Source organism: Opisthocomus hoazin, chromosome 4 (assembly GCF_030867145.1).
Source record: "Opisthocomus hoazin isolate bOpiHoa1 chromosome 4, bOpiHoa1.hap1, whole genome shotgun sequence".
Taxonomy (NCBI): domain Eukaryota; kingdom Metazoa; phylum Chordata; class Aves; order Opisthocomiformes; family Opisthocomidae; genus Opisthocomus; species Opisthocomus hoazin.
This window is the reverse complement of record NC_134417.1, coordinates 94,248,849-94,273,081: the sequence shown is the minus strand read 5'-3', so window position 1 is coordinate 94,273,081 and position 24,233 is coordinate 94,248,849. Positions and strand designations below refer to the sequence as shown.

Genomic DNA, 24,233 nt, shown 5'->3' with positions numbered 1-24,233 from the left:
GCAGCCTGCTGTAGGTGACCCTGCTTCGGCAGGGGGGTTGGACTAGATGACCCACAGAGGTCCCTTCCAACCCCTACTATTCTGTGATATTCTGTGAGTCCCTCTCCTTGGAGGTGCTCAGAATGTGATTGAAACCTCCCGAGCAATCTGCTATGATTCGAGTGGGGAATTGGGCTCAACGACCTCCAGACATCCTTCCAACCTGCGTTGTTCTGCTGTTCTAATGGGAAATGATTGCATGGGCTGAAAAGCTGTTGGACGAGCAGGTAGTCTCTAAACATCAAGTCACAGGATGGTGAGAGATCTGTTTTTTGGAGGAGAGTGGGGTGGGTTTTTCCTCCTTATGATTAGAAGAACTATATATAGTTATTCATAATCAGGACTTGGCTTCAAGACCTGTGATTAATTGCGTACAACGTGGGCATCCTCCACTACGTAGCTGTTGTGTAGAGTCACTTCGGCTGGAGCAGAGCTCTGGAGGGCTCCGGTTTAACCCCCAACTCAAACCCACGTGTGAGTAGAGCAGGTTGCTCCAGGGCCATGTGTGTCCTTCCCACTCTGAATGTCTCCAGGGATGGAGATCTCGTAGTCTCTTTGGGCGTCTTCCAACTGAAGAAGTTTTTTACTTACGTTTGGAGATCACACTGGCCCTGGCTGTAAGCAACCTGATCTGCTGGGACGTGCTTTGGGTGGTGGGTTGGACTGGGGACCTCCAGGCTCCCTTCCAGCCTTCCATAGTTCTGGGATCCTTGTGTTGCTTGACCACTTTCTTTTGTCCATGCGGGCAGATTGCTGAGTTCTCACCATAACCCTGTTTCGAGTGTCGAGTTGGAGGTGAAAGTCACAGATCTTTGCCCTGCCCTTCCCTACCGCGTTGCTCTGCGGCTTCGTTTGGCGGCGTGAAGGTGAGCGTCACCAGGTGACTGGCTGGGTAGACGAAGGGAGAGCCATGGATGTTGTCTACCTGGACTTCAGCAAGGCTTTCGACACAGTCTCCCATGATATCCTCCTAGGGAAGCTGAGGAAGTGTGGGCTGGATGAGTGGTCGGTGAGGTGGATCGAGAACTGGCCGAATGGCCAAGCTCAGAGGGTTGGCATCAGCGGCGCTGAGTCTGGTTGGAGGCCTGGAACTGGTGGGGTTCCTCAGGGGTCAGTACTGGGCCCAGTCTTGTTTAACTTCTTCATCAACGACCTGGATGAAGAGTTAGAGCGTACCCTCAGCAAGTTTGCTGATGACACCAAACTGGGAGGTGTGGTAGGTACACCAGAAGGCTGTGCTGCCATCCAGCGAGACCTGGACAGTCTGGAGAGTTGGGCAGAGAGGAACCTGATGAGGTTCAACAAGGGCAAGGGCAGGGTCCTGCGCCTGGGGAGGAACAACCCCAGGCACCAGTCCAGGCTGGGGCTGAGCTGCTGGAGAGCAGCTCTGCGGAGAGGGACTGGGAGTGCTGGGGGACGACAGGGTGACCATGAGCCAGCAGCGTGCCCTGGCTGCCCAGAAGGCCAATGGTCTCCTGGGGTGCATTCAGAGGAGTGTGGGCAGCAGAGCGAGGGAGGGTCTCCTCCCCCTCTGCTCTGCCCCACTGAGGCCCCATCTGCAGTGCTGTGTCCAGTGCTGGGCTCCCCACTTCAAGAAAGATGAGGAGCTACTGGAGAGAGCCCAGCGCAGGGCTACGAGGATGAGGAGGGGACTGGAGCATCTCTGCTAGGAGGAGAGGCTGAGGGAGCTGGGCTTGTTCAGCCTGGAGAAGAGAAGGCTGAGAGGGGACCTTGGAAATGCCTCTAAATATCTGCAGGGTGGGGGTCAGGAGGTTGGGGCCAGACTCTTTGCAGTGGTGCCCAGCGACAGGACAAGGGGCAACGGGCACAAACTGAAGCCGAGGAAGCTCCAGCTGAACCCGAGGAAGAACTTCTTCCCTCTGAGGGTGACGGAGCCCTGGCCCAGGCTGCCCAGAGGGGCTGGGGAGTCTCCTTCTCTGGAGATATTCAAGACCTGCCTGGACAAGGTCCTGTGCAGCCTGCTGTGGGTGACCCTGCTTCGGCAGGGGGTTGGGTGGGGGATCCCCAGAGGTCCCCTCCAACCCCCAACATTCTGTGGGGGTGTGAGGATGGGCGTACAAACCAGCCCGGTGCGGCTCGCCACTGCAGCTCGCAGCAGCACAGAGAAAGCAACCCTGATGGCAGCGTTACGCCATGGAGCTTGTCGGTGGAAGGTGCTGGGGTGGCACGTCCTTCCCTCTCTCCTTCAAGCCCCTGTTCCCAAGGGAGAGATTCAGTTCTGGGTGCTGACTCAGCTGAGCTGGGTTTTCTCCATGGGCGAGCGCGGTGAGGAGCCGGGGTACGGTGGTGAAGGAGGAGCCGCGCTCCGGGCAGAGCAGCAGCCCCTGCGACGGCTCCCAACAAAACCCCTTTGACAACGCGCTCGGAGGAGCAAGCAAACTGAAAAGTCTCTTCTGTAATTCCTGCCGACTAATGAACAAATTTGATGAAGGTTTGGCAGCTTTTCCTAATGTTCCCTGGAACTAGGAGATCTTCCAGGCAGGTCTCCGCTCCGTATGGCAGAGCGTAATTAAATGACGGATGGAAGCGAAGGGTCGTTACGCAAACGGAGGCAGCACAGAACGAGATTGTCCTGCTGCAACGCCGCGGGGTTCTGTGCGGGGTCGTGTGCTGAGAGAGGTGGAACCTGGGTTCTGGTCCTGTGGCCCCTGAGATAGGGACTTTCCCTGGCCGGCTCTCCAGGGTTCATCGTTGTCGTTGTTATTTAGGGACGTGAGCTGCTTAATCTTGATGTGTGGTGTCCTGCAGCGTGGCTCCATCAGCCTGGGGACGCTGCATTTCTGGTTCACAGGGGTGGACCTGCTGGGGAGCAGCTCTGCGGAGAGGGACCTGGGTGTCCTGGGGGACGACAGGGTGACCATGAGCCAGCAGTGTGCCCTGGCTGCCCAGAAGGCCAATGGTCTCCTGGGGTGCATTCAGAGGAGTGTGGGCATCAGGGCGAGGGAGGGTCTCCTCCCCCTCTGCTCTGCCCTGGGGAGGCCCCATCTGCAGTGCTGGGTCCAGTGCTGGGCTCCCCAGTTCAAGAAAGATGAGGAGCTACTGGAGAGAGCCCAGCGCAGGGCTACGAGGATGAGGAGGGGACTGAAGCATCTCTCCTAGGAGGAGAGGCTGAGGGAGCTGGGCTTGTTCAGCCTGGAGAAGAGAAGGCTGAGAGGGGACCTTGGAAATGCCTCTAAATATCTGCAGGGTGGGGGTCAGGAGGCCGGGGCCAGACTCTTTGCAGTGGTGCCCAGCGACAGGACAAGGGGCAACGGGCACAAACTGAAGCCGAGGAAGCTCCAGCTGAACCCGAGGAAGAACTTCTTCCCTCTGAGGGTGACGGAGCCCTGGCCCAGGCTGCCCAGAGGGGCTGGGGAGTCTCCTTCTCTGGAGATATTCCAGCCCCCCCTGGCCGCGGTGCTGTGCAGCCTGCTGTGGGTGACCCTGCTTCGGCAGGGGGCTGGGCTGGGTGACCCCCAGAGGTCCCTGCCAACCCCCACCATTCTGTGATTCTGTGAGGATGGAAAGGTTCATTGAAAAACAGTGCAGAAAACAAGCGTACGGGAACCAATACGGATTAGCTACGAAAAAACCAGGCTTTTACGTGACCGTGAATGACTCGGAAGAATTTTGCATTGAAAGCAGTGTCCAGCGTGGGCATTTGGGTGCGTGTTTTTCTTCACAAGTCTTTTTTGTGTGCCTAGAAAGTTAAACCCAGCGCTGCAAGACGTAGAATCATGGAATGGTTTGGGTTGGAAGGGACCTTAAAGATCATCTGGTTCCAACCCCCTGCCATGAGCAGGGACCCCTTCCCCCAGCCCAGGGTGCTCAGAGCTCCATCCAACCTGGCCTTGAGCACTGCCAGGGAGGGGGCAGCCACAGCTTCTCTGGGCAGCCTGGGCCAGGGCCTCACTGCCCTCATGGGGAAGAATTTCTTCCTCATATCTCACCTAAATCTGCCCTCTTTTAGTTTAGAGCCGTTCCCCCTTGTCCCATCACCCCCTGCCCTTGTCCCAGCCCCTCTCCAGCTCTCTCGCAGCCCCTCCAGGCACTGGCAGCTGCTCTAAGGTCACCCCGGAGCCTTCTCTTCTCCTCCCCAGGCTGAGCAGCCCCTTGGAAGCGAAATGGTTAGGAGGAGGCTAATGCCATGCAAGGGAAAAAAAGGCTTCTAAATTTGTCCTGGAGTCTGAAAAATCAACAACAGCAAAACCACCCTGCTGTTGAGCATCGCCAGGGCAGGCACAAGGCGCGTTTTTATTCTGCTGGTTTCAACAATATCGTTTGTACCAGCGTCGAAATGGCCTCCGAGACGCTCCCTCAAGACCAGCGAGCGAGAAAATGTGGAATATAAATAGCAGTTTTCGAAAGAGGTGGAAAACAAGCTTTGTGCTGTTGGAATCGTTACACTGTTGTCTGGTGGGCCCTTCGCACGCCGCAGCGTTACGATCTGTTGCCTTGTTAGAAAAAGAGACATCCAACATGGAAACACTTGATTTGAATCCCCAGATGACCAGGGAATCACAGAATCACAGAATAGTAGGGGTTGGAAGGGACCTCTGGGGGTCATCTAGTCCAACCCCCCTGCTGAAGCAGGGTAACGTTCGTGATGGAAAGATGGATGGAAGGAAGATGGGTACGTTCGTGATGGGCCGTTTGCACCGTGCCCTTCGTAAAATTCGGACGCCGCAGGATCTGCAGCGGGTGACAGCTCGTAGCAGGGCGGTTGTACAGCAGCTTTTTATTTTTAATTTATATTGGAATTTTCCTCTTGCACGGCTCACGGTGCAGAGCGGCACGGCCGTTCTGCCGGGGGGTTTGTAAGACTGAGGGGGAACACTTGATGAAGATGCTATTAAATTAATATTTAGTTGTGTTGTTTGCTTTGGAGGGCGGTAGTTATCGCTGAATCCCAGATCACAGAATGTTGGGGGTTGGAAGGGACCTCTGGGGACCCCCCACCCAAACCCCTGCCCAAGCAGGGTCACGCACAGCAGGCTGCACAGCACCGCGGCCAGGCGGGGCTGGAATATCTCCAGAGAAGGAGACTCCCCAGCCCCTCTGGGCAGCCTGGGCCAGGGCTCCGTCACCCTCAGAGGGAAGAAGTTCTTCCTCGGGTTCAGCTGGAGCTTCCTCTGCTTCAGTTTGTGCCCGTTGCCCCTTGTCCTGTCGCTGGGCACCACTGCAAAGAGTCTGGCCTCGGCCTCCTGACCCCTACCCTGCAGATATTTCGAGGCATTTCCAAGGTCCCCTCTCAGCCTTCTCTTCTCCAGGCTGAACAAGCCCAGCTCCCTCAGCCTCTCCTCCTAGGAGAGATGCTCCAGTCCCCTCCTCATCCTCGTAGCCCTGCGCTGGGCTCTCTCCAGCAGCTCCTCATCTTTCTTGAAGTGGGGAGCCCAGCACTGGACACAGCACTGCAGATGGGGCCTCAGTGGGGCAGAGCAGAGGGGGAGGAGACCCTCCCTCGCCCTGCTGCCCACACTCCTCTGAATGCACCCCAGGAGACCATTGGCCTTCTGGGCAGCCAGGGCATGCTGCTGGCTCATGGTCACCCTGTCGTCCCCCAGCACTCCCAGTCCCTCTCCGCAGAGCTGCTCTCCAGCAGCTCAGCCCCAGCCTGGACTGGTGCCTGGGGTTGTTCCTCCCCAGGCGCAGGACCCTGCCCTTGCCCTGGTTGTCCTGGTGGCTGGATGGTGCTGGAGAGCCTGGTTTGTAGCAGGAGGGCAGTGGTGTGTGGCTGCTCGGCTCCTGTTCGGAGGCGAGCGGGCGGATTCGCTGTCCCCACGCAGCGTGGCAGCCTCGGGTGGCAGTGACAAACGTGAACGGTCGCGGTGGCGAAGCGTCCACCCTCGTGACTGCAGCCGAGCTTTGCGGTGGGAAACGCTGCGCGCGGCCGCGTGCCGCGCTGGTTTCACACTGACCGTCGCCGATGAGATCCACGCGTGCTGGCACGAGATCCCCGTGTTCCCCCGTGTGACTTGGATAGGCTGGAAAGCTGGGCAGAGAGGAACCTGATGAGGTTCAACAAGGGCAAGGGCAGGGTCCTGCACCTGGGGAGGAACAACCCCAGGCACCAGTCCAGGCTTGGGGTGGACCTGCTGGAGAGCAGCTCTGCGGAGAGGGACCTGGGTGTCCTGGTGGACGACAGGGTGACCATGAGCCAGCAGTGTGCCCTGGCTGCCAAGAAAGCCAATGGGATCCTGGGGTGCATGAAGAAGAGTGTGGCCAGCAGGGCGAGGGAGGGTCTCCTTCCCCTCTACACTGCCCCACTGAGGCCTCATCTGGAGTACTGTGTCCAGTTCTGGGCTCCCCAGTTCAAGAAAGATGAGGAGCTACTGGAGAGAGCCCAGCGCAGGGCTGCGAGGATGAGGAGGGGACTGGAGCATCTCTCCTAGGAGGAGAGGCTGAGGGAGCTGGGCTTGTTCAGCCTGGAGAAGAGAAGGCTGAGAGGGGACCTTGGAAATGCCTCTAAATATCTGCAGGGTGGGGGTCAGGAGGCCGGGGCCAGACTCTTTGCAGTGGTGCCCAGCGCCAGGACAAGGGGCAACGGGCACAAACTGAAGCCTGGGAAGCTCCAGCTGAACCCGAGGAAGAACTTCTTCCCTCTGAGGGTGACGGAGCCCTGGCCCAGGCTGCCCAGGGAGGTTTTGGAGTCTCCTTCTCTGGAGATATTCAAGCCCCGCCTGGACAAGGTCCTGTGCAGCCTGCTGTGGGTGACCCTGCTTGGGCAGGGGGTTGGACTAGATGACCCCCAGAGGTCCCTTCCAACCCCTACTATTCTGTGATTCTGTGATTCTGTGACTTTCCCCGGTCGCAGTCCCGCTCCCTTCGGCTGCCGGGAATCCTCCCCGCTCGCGGGGAGCTGCAGCGCGTGGATGCGGGGAGAAGGAAGGTCGAGAAGAAGCAGCCGTGGCGATAGGGACAGCTTGAGAACGGTGCCCAGCTTCACGATAAGGCCTGGTGTAAAACCTGGAAGAGGTCAGAGCTTCACCATTAACGTTCCAACAATTTATTTTAATAACCTGAAAAATGGGAAGGTTTGCTGTTGTAATTCAACCAGAGGTTTCCTGCCTCTGCTCTCCATCTTTTCCCACTGGAATAATACGAGAAATGGGATGCGAATGGCATCTGGCTGAACCTGTTCTGTTACAGGGAAAATCTTTCTTCCTGTAGGTGTTGGAAATTTTCCAGAATCAGCCAACCCATAACTGTCTCAGTTCTGTCTCCTGCTGCTACTGTGTTGAATAATAATAAGCTCAAAAAAACCTAAATGTTAAAAAAAAAAAGCTCAAACTTACCAAGTCTCTGTTCCCTTTTATTTCCCCCCCAGCAAAACCAGAAGAGCCCAAGGCAGCTGAAGCTGTGACAGGGAACGACATCACGGCACCTCCCAACAAAGAGCTTCCTCCCAGCCCCGAGAAGAAGACGAAGGTAGGTGCCCTTTCGCCTTCAGCCTCTCCGCCTCCGTGGGTTTTATTTGCCGGCTTTGCTGCTTCTTGAGCTGTGGCAACACAAGTTCTGTTTTCTGAGCAGCCGTCTGTGAGCCCTTGTACTGGGACGAGGACACCCAGTGACGAAGTCACGGCCAGCTCGGCCGGTAGCAGATGGGACTGGAAGTGGGTTTAATGAAAGTGTGGTGAGCTTTATTGGAATTCATTCCCTGGCTGGTGTCAGTGGTGCAGAAGGAGTAAACGTGCATGGTGACACTTCTGCTGCACTGATACTCTCCTGGTTGCTTACAGAATCACACACAGAATGACAGAATGGTGGGGTTGGAGGGGACCTCTGGGGGTCACCCAGCTCAACCCCCTGCCCAAGCAGGGTCACCCAGAGCAGGCTGCACAGCACCACATCCAGCCAGGGCTTGAATATCTCCAGAGAAGGAGACTCCCCAGCCCCTCTGGGCAGCCTGGGCCAGGGCTCCGTCACCCTCAGAGGGAAGAAGTTCTTCCTCGGGTTCAGCTGGAGCTTCCTCGGCTTCAGTTTGTGCCCGTTGCCCCTTGTCCTGTCGCTGGGCACCACTGCAAAGAGTCTGGCCCCGTCCTCCTGACCCCCACCCTGCAGATATTTCGAGGCATTTCCAAGGTCCCCTCTCAGCCTTCTCTTCTCCAGCCTGAACAAGCCCAGCTCCCTCAGCCTCTCCTCCTAGGAGAGATGCTCCAGTGCCCTCCTCATCCTCGTAGCCCTGCGCTGGGCTCTCTCCAGTAGCTCCTCATCTTTCTTGAACTGGGGAGCCCAGCACTGGACACAGCACTGCAGATGGGGCCTCAGTGGGGCAGAGCAGAGGGGGAGGAGACCCTCCCTCGCCCTGCTGCCCACACTCCTCTGAATGCACCCCAGGAGACCATTGGCCTTCTGGGCAGCCAGGGCACGCTGCTGGCTCATGGTCACCCTGTCGTCCCCCAGCACTCCCAGTCCCTCTCCGCAGAGCTGCTCTCCAGCAGCTCAGCCCCAGCCTGTACTGGTGCCTGGGGTTGTTCCTCACCAGGCGCAGGACCCTGCCCTTGCCCTTGTTGAACCTCATCAGGTTCCCCTCTGCCCAACTCTCCAGCCTGTCCAGGTCTCACTGGATGGCAGCACAGCCTGCCGCTGTATCCACCACTCCTCCCAGTTCTGTGTCACCAGCAAACTGGCTGAGGGTACGCTCTGACTCTTCATCCCGGTCAGTGATGAAGAAGTTGAACAAGACTGGGCCCAGTGCTGACGCTGATTTGCGTTACAATGAGCATTCAGAGAGACCGCTCCGGATCGGATATTCCCTCAGTCAGGGCTGTTTGGGAAGGGCGAGGAACGCCTGCTCACAGGAGCTGGCAGCGTTCAGCAAACTCCAGCCCCCGACTCTCAGAGCAGCGGTCGGGGCTGGGGGTCGTGGTCCTCTGGAAGGCAGCGGACGTGTGACTGCCGGAGGTGATGAGACGGGGACTGAGAGCCTGCAGTCCGCAGTGTGCGTGTAACTGGAAAGCAGCGTCCTGCGTGTTGCACACGGGACTGGGCACCGGGAATTCCCAGTTACTACTCCCAGCTTCACCAGCGATTCCTTCTGGTGCTTTGGATGTCGCTGGGATAAATCCCGTTGGCTTTGCCGGGCTCCACCGGCAGCCCCCTGCTGCTGTTTCGTTCTGGTCTTTGTTATGCTCAGAAAACAGAAAGCTCATTGTTTTTTTGTTTCCTTTAAAATACCACTTTTATGTTCTTGCAGCTCGATGTTTTGGTTTACAATGCGCCATTTTTTTGTTGTGTTTTTTGTTTGTTTTTTTTTTTTTGGTTTGATACTGGATTTTGCTTTTTGAAAAAAAAAAAACCATAAAGCCCGCCGCCTCCACATCATCCGCAAAGCCCGCAGCACCGAAAGCCCGGCCCCTGCCCGCTACCAGCCCCAAGCGGGCAGCAGCCTCTGCCGCGCCGGCCCCAAACAAAAAACCCGGCAGCCCTCCGGCAGCTCCTGCGGCCGCCGCCGCCAAACGCCCAGCCGCCAGCGCTTCGCGTCCCTCCACCTTCACTCCAAAGGAGACTAAACCAAAGGTAAGGAACCACGGGCTTCGGCGAGGGAGCTCGGAGAGCGTAGTGACGTGGCGGCTCGCTGGCTGTCGTCCCCGAGAGCCGCAGCGTGGTTGTGGTGCTGATGGTGGGAGGAGAAGGGCAGGAATGTGATTCGCGGCGTTAGGAGAGCGGCGCGGGTGGTAGGGTCAGCTTCCGTTAACCCACGCACGGCGTCGAGTCCCAGGCGTTTAACGGCGTCATCGCAGAGGAGAAAAGTAACTGTATTACTGTGATTTTCCTCGTGAACTGTCGTGGAGTACACGAGATAATCACAGAATCACAGAATGTTTGGGGTTGGAGGGGACCTCTGGGGGTCACCCAGCCCAACCCCCTGCCGAAGCAGGGTCACCCACAGCAGGCTGCACAGCACCGCGGCCAGGCGGGGCTGGAATATCTCCAGAGAAGGAGACTCCACAGCCCCTCTGGGCAGCCTGGGCCAGGGCTCCGTCACCCCCAGAGGGAAGAAGTTCTTCCTCGGGTTCAGCTGGAGCTTCCTCTGCTTCAGTTTGTGCCCGTTGCCCCTTGTCCTGTCGCTGGGCACCACTGCAAAGAGTCTGGCCCCGGCCTCCTGACCCCCACCCTGCAGATATTTAGAGGCATTTCCAAGGTCCCCTCTCAGCCTTCTCTTCTCCAGGCTGAACAAGCCCAGCTCCCTCAGCCTCTCCTCGTAGGAGAGATGCTCCAGTCCCCTCCTCATCCTCGCAGCCCTGCGCTGGGCTCTCTCCAGTAGCTCCTCATCTTTCTTGAAGTGGGGAGCCCAGCACTGGGAAGAAGCGCTCAGACGTCACCATAAGGATTGCCTCTAAGCATCACGCACACCAAGCTGCCAAAATATTTGCCAGCACTACGTAAATAAAGGCAGGAGCAGCACAGGTACAGAATCACAGAATGGTAGAGGTTGGAAGGGACCTCTGTGGGTCACCCAGTCCAACCCCCCTTCCAAAGCAGGGTCACCCACAGCAGGCTGCAGAGGACCTTGTCCAGGCAGAGAGTTTCTTAAATAGAGATACAGTACAAGCAGAGGAGAACTCCTAAATCCAGACAAGACTGGGGGAAAACTGAATGGAAAGCTTCGATATTAATATTGAGGGGAAAAAAATCCGTTGGACGGGGCTCTGAGCAACCTGATCGAGTTAGCAGTGTCCCTGCTCGCTGCGGGGGGGTTGGACTAGATGACCTCCAGGGGTCTCTTCCGACCCAAAACTTTCTATGATTTCTATGAACACTTCAGTATTTCCCACTAATTTGTCTCTTGATGACATCTGCTCATTAGAAACAGTGTACAAAGAGAACTGATAATACACTTAGGTGCTTAGGAGATAGTGGAGATCTGCAGTTCTCCGAGAAGATTTGTGGGCAGCTCTTAGTGTTGCATCTTTAACCTGAAGTAGGGTATCCATGCATAACATTAAGAACGGGAAATGAATGAATCTTCCCACTGTTAATTACTTATATAGCAGAAGAATTCAAATTTGAAAGGGAATGGTCAGATCTATTTCTGAAGCTTTGAGTTGATGCCTGAATGCTGGCATTTATACCGTACATTGACGTGTCAATAAGTGCATTGGAGTTTCTTTTAGCTTTTAGCCTTAGCTTGGGAAGCGTTTCTGCTCGTGAAGGAAAGAAAGATTTCTTGGCTGGCTGCCAAGAAAGCCAATGGGATCCTGGGGTGCATCAAGAAGAGTGTGGCCAGCAGGACGAGGGAGGTTCTCCTTCCCCTCTACACTGCCCTGGTGAGGCCTCATCTGGAGTACTGTGTCCAGTTCTGGGCTCCCCAGTTCAAGAAAGATGAAGAGCTACTGGAGAGAGCCCAGCGCAGGGCTACGAGGATGGTGAGGGGACTGGAACATCTGCCCTAAGAGGAGAGGCTGAGGGAACTGGGCTTGTTCAGCCTGAAGAAGAGAAGGCTGCGAGGGGACCTTATAAATGCTTACAAATATCTGAAGGGTGGGGGTCAGGAGGATGGGGCCAAACTCTTTCCAGTGGTGCCCAGTGACAGGACAAGGGGCAATGGGCACAAACTGAGGCACAGGAAGTTCCGTCTGAACATGAGGAAGAACTTCTTCCCTCTGAGGGTGACGGAGCCCTGGAACAGGCTGCCCAGGGAGGTTGTGGAGTCTCCTTCTCTGGAGATATTCAAGACCTGCCTGGACAAGGTCCTGTGCAGCCTGCTGTAGGTGACCCTGCTTCAGCAGGAGGGTTGGAATAGATGACCCACAGAGGTCCCTTCCAACCCCTACTATTCTGTGATTCTGTGAAATCTCTCCTGGAAGCGCTGCTGGCGGGCTGAGGCTTTCCGTTCTGCTGGGAAATCCAAACCTCGTTCACATCTGCGTTAACGCTGAGACAGAGCGGGGTGAATGCTGATACTCGGCGGGGTCTGTGCTCCGTGCCCTGCACTGAGTGTAATCCATCAGTCGCTTCTGCACGCCTTCATCTTCTGCATTGCAACGTCTCGGTGGCGCCTAGCTTCCCTGTTGAGGAATTTCAACAGTTTCAGTTGATTTCAGACTTCTTGTTGGCAAAGGCTTTGACGAGGCAAAAGTCTGGCATTACTGTAGCCGGTTCGTTTTCAGGTTGCCGAGGCGAAGACCGCAGAGAAGCGGACCTCACTTTCGAAGCCCCCCTCGTCCGCCTCCCCTAGAACCACTGTCAAGAGCACCCCGGCTACTCCTCGGACAACGGCGGCATCGCCGGTCGCCGCAGCCGCCGGTGTGAAAACCACTGCTGCTTCTCCACCCAAGAGGCCAACCTGTGAGTACTCTCCTGTTGTTCTTCAGGAGCCCTCTCTTTCTAACCAGCTGCAAGCTTCTGTTGGAGGAGCACCGTTGGTTCACAATAAGATGTCTTTCTCCCATATTCCAGTACGCTGACTGCTTTTTTCCGTGTTTAGGTTATCCCGTGGCCCCATCAGTTTATTAAAATTACCCTCCTAATGAACTAGCTTGCGATTTTCAGGTTCAAAAGGCAAAGAAACAAAGGCAGCCCTTGAACTGCAGCCGTTTGAGAAGCCGTGGCTGCTGTGAAGCGGTGCTGTGGAGGGGTGTAAACCAGCCTGCCCGTCAGCCAGGAGCTGACCTGGAGCTGAGCGGTAGCTGAAGTGTCGGCCTTTTTAATACAACAAAAGACACAATCCTGTGTCGAGCCACAGAGAAGCAGGGCAGACTTTGTTCTCCCAAGGGTTTCCTCTTCTAAAATCAAATCTGAGTGACCTTCAGGGCCAGCTTGGATCAGCTCTGCGTGATTCAGGGCTAATACAATTACTGAACATGCTTGATTTAAGACAAAGGATGCTATTACCTCTGTGTTTTGCCATATAATAAACGCTAAAACCAGTTTAAAACTTGGGAAGAACAAATCTCCAGAAAAGGGATGGAAGCACTCAAACGAGCGCATCTGAAAAACCAAAAAGGTTGAGCAGAGGTGGAGTTTTTTTACCAGTGCCGGAAGAAGATGGAGCTGAAATCGCATCAGCTTCATCAGAAAACTGCATTCCACTCCTGCTGCGGCCAAAGAGGGGACTTCCCATGAGGTGACACGGTCAGCAAGAAATGTGAGCAGCATATTAGCGTCTTAAAAACACTATTTGCACCCTTTCAATGGAGCTTGAGAGATTTAACAGCAGATAAAAATACAGTTAAATGTTCTCAAGGCTTTCAAATGACTAGACCTCATCGGCAAAATTTGCCAAGAAACGTGTAAAATTCATGATACATATTGGTTGCTTTGTTCTGCGAGTCCCAGGGCGTGAATTCATAACCCGTGCTTCCCAGAAGAACAGTAGGGGCTTAGCTATGTTGAGATACGTTAGGCTAGGTGTACGTTCCATAGTTGATGCTCTAGGTGTATGTTCGTTACTTTAGGTGTATGTTCCATACTTGATGCTCTAGGTGTACATTCCATACTTTAGGTGTTCATTCCACACTTGATGCTCTAGGTGTATGTCCCATACTTTAGGTGTTCATTCCACACTTGATGCTCTAGGTGTACGTCCCATACTTTAATCTCCAGGTTTTCGTTCCATACTTGATGCTCTAGGTGTACATTCCATACTTTAGGTCTTCGTTCCATACTTGGTGCTCTAGGTGTACGTCCCATACTTTAAGCTCCAGGTTTTCATTCCATACTTGATGCTCTAGGTGTACATTCCATACTTTAGGTGTTCGTTCCATACTTGATGCTCTAGGTGTACGTCCCATACTTTAAGCTCCAGGTTTTTGTTCCATACTTGATGCTCTAGGTGTACATTCCATACTTTAGGTGTTCGTTCCATACTTGATGCTCTAGGTGTACGTCCCATACTTTAAGCTCCAGGTTTTCATTCCGTACTTTATGCTCTAGGTGTACATTCCATACTTTATGCTCTAGGTGTACGTTCCATACTTTATTTTCTAGGGGAAAATATAATTAATCCTGCGTAGAAGAAGTGTGGGACTTTCCAGCAGCCATGTGTCTTAGCTGATTCTGCGGACAACCTCGCAGACCTCATTTTGTGTGGTCTTTTGTGCAAACTGTAGCCCAGAACGCTTCCTGCGGTTTAATGAGTTCAGTTCGTTTCTCCTTCCAAAATTGAGACCCAAACAAAGAAGCGTTTGCTGATGACATTTGGAAAGAGATGGAGGCAGCGATGCAGAGATGCGAGAAGGTTGTTCCAAGTGGCGAGATGTACAGAGGAAGAGGCTTCTGCACCGGCGAGGGCGGTGGGACGTTGCCAAAGCACAGTGAGAACTGGGTGGGCGAGGGAGAGATGAGGTCAGCTGGAAAAACTCCATCCGGAGTTGGAGCTGGGTTGTCTGGAGCTGGCGATGCACAGAGGAGTCGTGAGCGGGAAGGGAAGGGAGTCCTGGTTTGGAAGAGGAGAGGGCGATGGTTCAGTTGAGGTAGAGCACGTGCAGCGTCAACTAGACCCGTAGACGTAGGCGTTGGAGACCCGGCTCCCTTCTGATCACAGCTCGGTTTCTCGTAACGCAGCGCTGAACCAGAGAAGAAGTTCCTGGCTAAAGATGGGGTTTCAGAAGGACATCTGCTCTTGCTTTGCATGTCTCAAAAGATAGACCTTCGCTTGATAGTTCTCCAGGTTTTCGACATCACGTGCGAATAACGTAGATAAAAGTGTTCCAGCATTTGGCTCCCCACGGACAGGAGCAGAAATAACATCTCTTTAATATATTAAAGTAACGTAACAGCCCTCTTGCCATGATACAAACCCATCTTGTTCTGTCCGTAGAGCTTTCTCGGGTAAGGTTGTGGTCTGGAGGAATGAGATTAGGTTGGTTTGACGGGACCTTTTTTTGAAGTGTTTGGGATTAATGATACAGCTGTCCTTTAGGCCTTATGAAATTATCCAGGTGTGTTTCATCTCATTAGGGAGTATCTTACCTGGGGTGTTTAAGTGAATGCTTTTAGCAGAGTCTGGGTGGAATGATCCAGGCTACCTTGGCCTATGGTCATCTGCCTCTTTCGCTTGCTCTTTTCTATCTCGGTATTCCATAAAGTACCCTGCCAGCTACTTATCTAAAAATCTAAGACTGTTAATGGATATTAAATACTAGAAAATGGGGGGGGTCATAATTACTAACTTAGATTTTTTCCATGTATTGTTTGTTTTTAATGTCGCCTTCCTCTGGCTATTGAAATCATAGAATCGTAGGTTGGACAAGACCTCTAAGATCATCAGGTCCAACCGTCACCGCAACAATTGCTTCTCTAGAAAGGCATTGAGTTAACTCCTGCTTCTCCAAGTGTGTTGAGCAAAGGAGACCTTGAAGGACAGGGGCTCAGACTTTCTGTTATAGAATCATTAAGGTTGGAAAAGACCTCTAAGGTCAAGTCCAACCGTCACCCCAACACCCCCATGCCTGCTAAACCATGTCCCCAGGTGCCACATCCAGATGGTGTTTGAACCCCTCCAGGGATGGGGACTCCCCCACTGCCCTGGGCAGCCTGGCCCAAGGCCTGACCACTCTCTCAGCACAGACATTTTGCCCAATCTCCAAGCTGAACCTCCCCTGACGCAGCTTGAGGCCGTTGCACTTGGCCTTGTTGACCCTCACACAGTTGGCCTCGGCCCATGGATCCGGCCTGTCCAGACCCCTCTGCAGGGATCATCACTTCAACAAAGTTGTTCATCACTGACACTAAAAAAGCTACAATGTCATTATCAACGGGCTCCTTAAAATTTGGTTCTGTTTGTATTTTTTAGTATGGTTTTCTCGTCTCGATCAATTCTGCGTGTGGTTTTCTCCTGCTTTGAGAAACACAGATGCGTTCCTGGCCAAGGCTGTCCTCTGCCTCTGTGGAGGGTAACCAGGTCATGGGCACTGAGTGGCGTTTGCCCAAAGGCGTAGTTCAGTCTAGTGATCAATTATTTTTTTTTTTCAGTTTCATATAGTTATAACAGGGACCAAAACATGTGCAATAACTTCTGTGTGAGAAAATTGGCATGGGTTAGAACTCATCTAGCAATAATACCGGGGTTATAGATGGACAAGTGCAGGTTGAATTTTCTATTTAGTAAAGAAAGGAGCTTTTTTTTTTTAAGAAGTGAAATTGGGGCAGGATGAAAATAACGTTAGTGAGTGCTGTCGGAGTCAGAAGGTTGTTTTAAGAGAAAACAAAATGCAAACCGTACATCACTGAACGACGATCCTCTTGGTGAGCTGGAAAAACACGAGTGGGTTTTCCGGTCAGGAGGAGGAGGACCTCAGCCAGGTGTTCCAACGGAGCAGAAGTTCTTGGAGCTGCTTCCTTTGGAGCAGCGTGGTGGGAGCGGGGGCTGTGGGTGCAGAGGAGCGTTGGTGGGTGAGGAGCTGCGCAGAGCCCCTGGCCTCCAGCGCAAGCTGTGCTGGGACTGCAGACTCCTCATGGGTGCCAACGGGCTCCCGCTCTCTGGAGTGCTAACGAGTGTGTGTTGTGTTGGGCAGCTATCAAGACGGATGCAAAGCCCGCTGACGTGAAGAAGACCACTGCCAAGTCACCATCAGGTAACTTCGGTTTCCTTCTACGTTGAGTCCTCCTTGCTTGGGGTCTGTGTTTATGAAGCGGGCACTGTACGTATTTAGGACTCTGAGGAAGTTTATAAATGACCTCTGACCCATGTTTTTCCCCCCTTCCCTCCAACTATTGCTGTGATAATTGTAGCAGACTTGAGCCGCCCGAAGAGTGCTACTGGAAACGCAGTAAAAAGCAGTGCCACCACTCCTACGGCCACCTCCAGCGCGCCCACCTTACCTGGAGCAGCCCCCAGTCGCCCCAAAGCCAAGCCTGCTGCCACCAAACCCGCCGTGACCTCGACCGCAACAGCAGACGCTAAAAAACCGACCGCTAAGGCTCCGGCTAAACCCAGCGCCGTTTCCAAGCCGCCTCGCCCCACCAGCAGCGTTTCTGCTCCGGATCTGAAAAATGTACGTTCCAAAATCGGATCAACAGATAATATTAAACACCAGCCGGGTGGAGGAAAGGTGAGTCCCTTCAAACCTGAGAACCGTATGCGCTTCGGAACAGTAGCTCTTCAGCATTAGGGGTGCTCTTTGCTCATTTTGGTGGCTGCGTCCTCACTGCTCTTCTCATTTACGCTCTGCAGAGCTCCTCTTTGGGTTCTTGGTTTGTGCACGAGGCGTTAACGAGGCGGTGGTGGTGGTGCGCAGAAGGAATCCGCCCAAAGAGCCTCCGCGGTGTTTAGTGGTTGTGCAGGCATTCAAAACTGTGATGCTGATTTTTGTCTGACGTCCTGACGTAGGAACTAGTTGAGATTGAAAGCTCAGAGTCTTAGCCATGTTCCAAAACTGTGAGTAGAGCAATTTTCTGCTGCATGGTAGAAGGTTGAGTAACGCCCTACGATGCAGGAGATCCGGATTCAGGAGCAAGTTCTGCAGCACCTTTCCCAGGTCTAGGAACCAGCACTCGGTTCAGCTTGTTGGACCCAAAGCTGAAACGAAACGGGTCTCCATGGGCTGGTCTTTGGACAATCTGTGGTGGCCACAAGAAAAGAAGAGGGTCGCGTTGAATCAACCGTAGGGAAAAGCGTACACGTAGGTAGAGCTTGAGGCTCTCAGTCAGTCATGGTCATAAATTGCACTTTCACTGTGAATATCTGCCGTGGAAATGAGAACGGTTTAGGGATACGACTGTAGCCCTCTCCTGAGGGTTGGAATAATCTTGTGGATGTGCATAATCATAAAACCTTTATTGGATATTGTAGAACCCATCTCGGCCTGAGCAGCTGTGTTAGCAGCTTGCCTGGAGTCAGAGGGCTCGAATTTCCACCGAGCGGAACAAATTCGCCCCCTTATCTTTGCTGCAGGTCTGCAGCGGCGGACGGCTCGGCGTAGAGCTTTAATCCGATGCCAAGAGAGCGCGTTTCGTGCTGGGAGCCGTAATCTCCTCGGCTCGTGGAAGTCAAGGGCGTTCTGGGGCTGGGGTGTTGCGTGTCGCGGCCAGCGTCGAGAGCAGCGCGGATTTATTCCGCGGAGTTATGAGTATCTTAGTTGTACAACATCACAGCGCAGCCCTCAGCGCGTAGGGGTCGGAAGCTTCCGCTCACAGAATCACAGAATAGTAGGGGTTGGAAGGGACCTCTGTGGGTCATCTAGTCCAACCCTCCTGAGCGTCGCGGAGCTTTTTAGCTGACAGAATCCCAGAATCCCAGAACGTCGGGGGTTGGAGGGGACCTCTGGGGGTCCCCCAGCCCAACCCCCTGCCCAAGCAGGGTCACCCACAGCAGGCTGCACAGCACCGCGGCCAGGCAAAGGATGGACAGGGCGGTGGTGTTGGCTTCAGGGGATTTATTTGGTGCTTGATTGGACTGTCCTTCATTTTCTAGACCTTTTCAGAGAAGTGTTAAATCCTAACAGTTGTATTTTTGAAGAAAATTGTCGTAGTCTTATTTACGCTGGGGCTTTTTTAGAGTATGAGACTGCCTTAGGAGAGCTGGGGTTTTTTTTTTGCTTACCATTCTGTTGCTGGTAGGTTAGCAAAATACAGGATTTATGCGAACTCCCCCCAAAAAATGCAAGTTCTGCTGCACTTACCTCGATCTAGATGAGCAGAAGAATGGATATTCTCAGGTTTTTTATTTTTCATTCTCAGGGGTTTTTTTTGTTTTGTTTTGTTTTTTATTCTGGGTTGTTTGGTTTTTTTTATTGTGGTTTTTTTTTTCTAAAAACCTGTATACTTTCATTCAGTTTTCTGCTTAGTGGGATTAGCTAGGTCCACCTGCGTTTGATTAATCAGAGGGAAAAAATAAAAAATCAGCTGCTGATCTCAGAGCCTGGGTCAAATCAGCGCATGGGTGAGAAATCAGCCGTGGAAGCACCGCGTGTCTGTGTCCAGCGCAGCCCTCGGAGCTCGGAGGCGAGGAAAATCGGCCAGGGGATGCGTTTGCCTCGAAGATCCGCGTGATGCGGGAGGAGGTCCCGCGCTGCCGTTGGGTGACGGAAAGGTTGGGTTGCGTTTTTGGGGCAGAATGTGATGTCCTGGGGTCCTTGGAGACCTGCCAGCGTGGCCGCTGGGGAAGCGGTGAGATCCCGATGGTGGGCACCTACGAGGTGCTGGAGAAATGGAGAACTTTATCGGTTTGACCGCGGGGTGCCTGTTCCGTCCCGTGTCGGGGTGAAGCCGCTTCCCCTCCGCCCCCGTCGGTTGCTGCTCCTGGGCGTGGGGTTAGGCTCGGCCCGAGGGTTACGGCGTGTCGGAAGTTCTCCTGGGTCGTCTGCTCCGTGAAGTTTATCTTGTGTTCCCCTGCTCTCCTGCCCGCACTTTTTTGCTGGTTGAAATCATCCATTTGTCTCCATCTAGGGGAAAATAGAGAAAAAGCCAGAATCGGCCGCTGCTGCGCAAAAGTCTGAACCCAATGCGGTCCCTAAAATGGCTCCTACTAAAACAACCGTATCAAAAGAGGGTGCCCCAAAACAGCCCAATGGGAAAGTGAGTTGATTTCCGACTTTTCTCTGGGGGAGATGGAGGAAAACGTTTCCATGTTGAGTCGCTTTCCTTTCTTTTCAACTCTTCCGCTCTCTCCTGTCAGTGTCACTGTTCCTCGCACACACACTTTTTAATTCTTTCCTATAAACCCCGAGAAGGTCTCGTTAGACACGTTCAGAGGTCGCTGCCATATTTTTTTCCGTGCCTGCTGTAGCTGTGAACCTTTCCAGAGCGGAGTCCTCCAGTTTGGCTTCGAGGTAGAACTTCGGGTCGGAGGTTTCCCTTAGGACCGGTTCTTCGCACGCGGCGCTAGTTCGTAGCTAGGAAAAGAGAGAGCTTCAGGTCAGCGCTGCTGGGTTGAAGACTGCGGAATATTAAGGATTTAATTCCTTCCCTGCAAGATTCCGGACCCGGCTGTGTCGGAGCTCTGCGACCCCGCGCGCGGTCGCCCTGCGGTGGGGTTGCTCCGCAGCCGTCGGGCCGCCGTGTTGGGGAGCGAGGCGGGGGTGCCTGCGGTGCCGCTTGAATTCGGATGTGGGCAGGCAGAGCCGGTCAGTGAGCGGGTGGGATTTGTGCCTCTGGAGAAGTCAGCAGTAACCGCCATGGCACAAGTGCGTTGTGAGAGCCACCATCGCGCTGAATCCACAGAATGACAGAATGTTGGGGGTTGGAAGGGCCCTCTGGGGACCCCCCACCCAACCCCCTGCCCAAGCAGGGTCACCCACAGCAGGCTGCACAGCACCGCGGCCAGGTGGGGCTTGAATATCTCCAGAGAAGGAGACTCCCCAGCCCCTCTGGGCAGCCTGGGCCAGGGCTCCATCACCCTCAGAGGGAAGAAGTTCTTCCTCGGGTTCAGCTGGAGCTTCCTCGGCTTCAGTTTGTGCCCGTTGCCCCTTGTCCTGTCGCTGGGCACCACTGCAAAGAGTCTGGCCCCGGCCTCCTGACCCCCACCCTGCAGATATTTAGAGGCATTTCCAAGGTCCCCTCTCAGCCTTCTCTTCTCCAGGCTGAACAAGCCCAGCTCCCTCAGCCTCTCCTCCTAGGAGAGATGCTCCAATCCCCTCCTCATCCTCGCAGCCCTGCGCTGGGCTCTCTCCAGTAGCTCCTCATCTTTCTTGAACTGGGGAGCCCAATCCAGGGCTTCTGAACTGGCAGAGGAGCTTGTGGAAACGTGCTGCAGCGAGAATGTTCTGGTGCTGCCTTTTGTGCTGTGAATTATCACCACCTCTTGCTAGAAATTGCTCTCGATTCAGCTCCTGCCGTGTTTTGTGCTGCGTTAAATAACTCCCAGACTAAACACGCCGTAACTAACCTTTTGTGAACACGAGCCTGTTGCTCTAACTCGGTTACTACCTGTGAGTAAAAGCTCACTTAGCCTCCTCCTTTTTTGTATTTTGAAAAAGTCCGAGTCGTTTTAGTTTAAAGCAGAAACAATTTAATTAGCGCAAGTCTCGTCTGATAAAATTTAACTGGAGGTTGGACGTCCTTCGTCAGAAGGATCGCTGCTCGGGCCGGGCTTTCGGCAGACGAGGCTGGAGCCAGTCCAGGCAGATGGAAGCAAAGCGCAGGCGCCGGGCAGGTCGGAGCGAGGTGGGACTGGGACTGGTGGCCCCACGGCCGGGATCCGGGGAGGATGGGAGCAGCTGAGCCCGTTCTCCCTGCTCTGGGGCAGGAAGGGGCCGTGGGGAGCCCGGTCCTCGGGCAGGCAGCCGCCCGCCCGCTGATGCCGACCCGCAGCGTACACGGAGGAGCGATCCTCCCCGTAGTGCTCACGCTCTCGCACTAACACTGTCTGTGCAGCCTCTTGTTTTCGTTCACTTTCTTCCTCACTCTCCTCCTCAGTTGCTTTCACACCTAACGCTAAAGTCGGATTGGGTTTAACACAACTCCTTGTTTGTCCGCCGTGTTCGAGCAGCCATTCCAGCCTGCCGTATGACAACTCTAACCAGTCCTCTCCCTTGTGTTGTTTTCCATTCTGTAACATTCCAGGTCCAGATAGTCTCCAAAAAAGCGAACTACAGCCATGTTCAGTCCAAGTGTGGTTCCAAGGACAATATTAAGCATGTCCCTGGAGGTGGGAATGTAAGTATGGGCTCTGGGCCAGCTGTCTTTTCTACTAACTCCTTCTCTCGTGCTGTGTTTTTATCCATCAGCCTTACGGGTGCCGTGTTTCGGGCAGGAAGGTGTGGTAGAATTTCAGGGCTTCTGGAAATAATACAGGCTAGAGAAGATTTTGTTTCTTCCTCCCCCGTGGGATGTGTTTTAGTAGCACTACAAATACTCCTGCCCTGTTTCTCGCGTGGTTCGCGTGGTTTTCGCCACCGAACGTGGGATGTGCACGTCGTCGACCCCAGGAGTTGGCTCGCCGTGGGTTCCCTCTGCAGTCGGTGGAGGTCGACCCTAGGAGTTAGCTCAACATGGGTTCCCTCTGTAGTCGGTGGAGGCCCCTCAACAGGCCTCGGGCCTGTTTCAGATGTCGAATTGTCTTTTTTGTTTGGTTAGACAGAACAAATTGTGGCCTGGAAGCATCTGTTGCTCTTCACTGGTTCACAGAGCAAGCCCGAGTCACATTCATTTCACTTCTTCTTTCACGAGAAGGGAGGCTGTGAGAAAGGAGGACAAAAAGACTCTTTGAGCGGTGATTAATTTCCAAATTTAAAGGCTGCTGGTGTCTCTGGCAGCAGAGTTGAGCTTGTTAAATTAGAAGGCTGATCTTGTAACGTCTGCATGCTCGCTGCGGAGTGTTGTATGCTGGCAGCGTCTGGTAAAATACCCCAAGGTAACTCTCTAGATACTAAAGCTTTGGAAGACGTGGCTGCGGTCTGGTGGGCTTCTCTCCTTAAGGGCAGATCTGTGCTACCATAACAGATCACAGCAGCACAGAATGTTGGGGGTGGAAGGGACCTCTGGGGGTCACCCAGCCCAACCCCCTGCCGAAGCAGGGTCACCCACAGCAGGCTGCAGAGGACCTTGTCCAGGCAGGGCTGGAATATCTTCAGAGAAGGAGACTCCACAACCTCCCTGGGCAGCCTGGGCCAGGGCTCCGTCACCCTCAGAGGGAAGAAGTTCTTCCTGGGGTTCAGCTGGAGCTTCCTCTGCTTCAGTTTGTGCCCGTTGCCCCTTGTCCTGTCGCTGGGCACCACTGGGAAGAGTCTGGCCCCGGCCTCCTGACCCCCACCCTGCAGATATTTAGAGGCATTTCCAAGGTCCCCTCGCAGCCTTCTCTTCTCCAGGCTGAACAAACCCAAGGAGTAGTTTGCAGAACGACAAAGACAGGATGGTTTCAAAAAGACGCTGAAGTCCTGAAGCTCAAGGGGGTTTGTCAACAGGTGTTTCAATAGGCCGGGTTGCTGAGCAGCAGTGTCCAGCTACCACATCTGGTGGAGCTTTCTCTGTGCCTGGCATCCGTGAAACTCCCTGCGTCCTTGCTTTGGGCAGTGTTCGAGGTGCAAACACTCCATTTCTGGGACCAGACTTACTCTTGCTGCGCAGGCAGTGGGTCCTGCTAATAGAATCATAGAATCACAGAATCACAGAATAGTAGGGGTTGGAAGGGACCTCTGTGGGTCATCTAGTCCAACCCTCCTGCCGAAGCAGGGTCACCCACAGCAGGCTGCACAGGACCTTGTCCAGGCGGGTCTTGAATATCTCCAGAGAAGGAGACTCCACAACCTCCCTGGGCAGCCTGTTCCAGGGCTCCGTCACCCTCAGAGGGAAGAAGTTCTTCCTCATGTTCAGACGGAAGAATGGTTTGGGTTGGGAGGGACCTTCAAGACCATCTGGTTCCAACCCCCCTGCCAGGAGCAGGGACCCCTTCCCCCAGCCCAGGGTGCTCAGAGCTCCATCCAACCTGGCCTTGAGCCCTGCCAGGGAGGGGGCAGCCACAGCTTCTCTGGGCATCCTGGGCCAGGGCCTCACCACCCTCCTGGGGAAGAAGTTCTTCCTCATATCTAATCCAGTTTGGTGGCTGGTTGAGCAGATGAAGATGCTCCGTAGGACCCGGCTGTGGTACAAACTGCCGTGGCCACTTTTCCTGGGAAGTACTCGTGCATCTCTCCAGCCGGCTGAGCCTTTGCACGACCAGTTCCCCCTGAAATCTTTGCAAGAGGCAACCAAACCTGGCTTCTGCAACTCCTTCTCTCCAGGTTGGTTGCCAGGAGGGTAAGAGACGGACGCTGCGTGGCTCCCCGTTGAGAGCGGCTGGGCATGCGTCCCCTTCTTCCCTCCCGGCGCGCGGATCCTCACCAGCGGTGGGATTTGCTGTTGTGACTTCATACTCCTGTGATTTAACCCGATGCATGCAGGAGCTCGTACGTGTGTGTGGAGCTTCCCATAGAGATGAGCTTCTCTCCAGCAGCTCAGCCCCAGCCTGTACTGGTGCCTGGGGTTGTTCCTCCCCAGGCGCAGGACCCTGCCCTTGCCCTTGTTGAGCTCCATCAGGTTCCTCTCTGCCCAACTCTCCAGCCTGTCCAGGTCTCGCTGGATGGCAGCACAGCCTGCTGGTGTGTCCACCACTCCATCCAGCAAACTTGATGAGGGTCCTTTAATTTTGCTGTGCTTACCTTGCGTAGCCTTTTGGTGGACGACGAGTCTCACACCTGCTCTTGCTATTTTGAAGCCAACAGAAAGGTGCTTTAAATGTGAGGGGTAATTTTCTGGCTTGATTAACTACATTAGTGAACTGCTCTTTCTTCTAACAAATCACCAGACCTGTCCTTTCCTCCTTACTGTCCTGT

General features: G+C 54.2%; 1 protein-coding gene across 7 annotated transcripts in view; it reads left to right on the top strand.

The window, feature by feature from the left end:
- MAP4 (microtubule associated protein 4) overlaps nt 1-24,233 on the top strand; it is a 187,063-nt gene that overhangs the window by 148,796 nt on the left and 14,034 nt on the right. For 4 of the 7 annotated variants that reach the window (XM_075419993.1, XM_075419996.1, XM_075419994.1 and 1 more), the window contains 7 exons: nt 7,367-7,467; nt 9,346-9,558; nt 12,153-12,330; nt 16,500-16,559; nt 16,717-17,036; nt 19,372-19,500; nt 21,487-21,579. In XM_075419993.1, coding sequence (XP_075276108.1) covers nt 7,367-7,467; nt 9,346-9,558; nt 12,153-12,330; nt 16,500-16,559; nt 16,717-17,036; nt 19,372-19,500; nt 21,487-21,579 — 1,094 coding nt within the window. The remainder of the gene's footprint in view (nt 1-7,366; nt 7,468-9,345; nt 9,559-12,152; nt 12,331-16,499; nt 16,560-16,716; nt 17,037-19,371; nt 19,501-21,486; nt 21,580-24,233) is intronic. The other 3 variants (XM_075419997.1, XM_075419995.1, XM_075419998.1) reach the window with 3 other exon arrangements.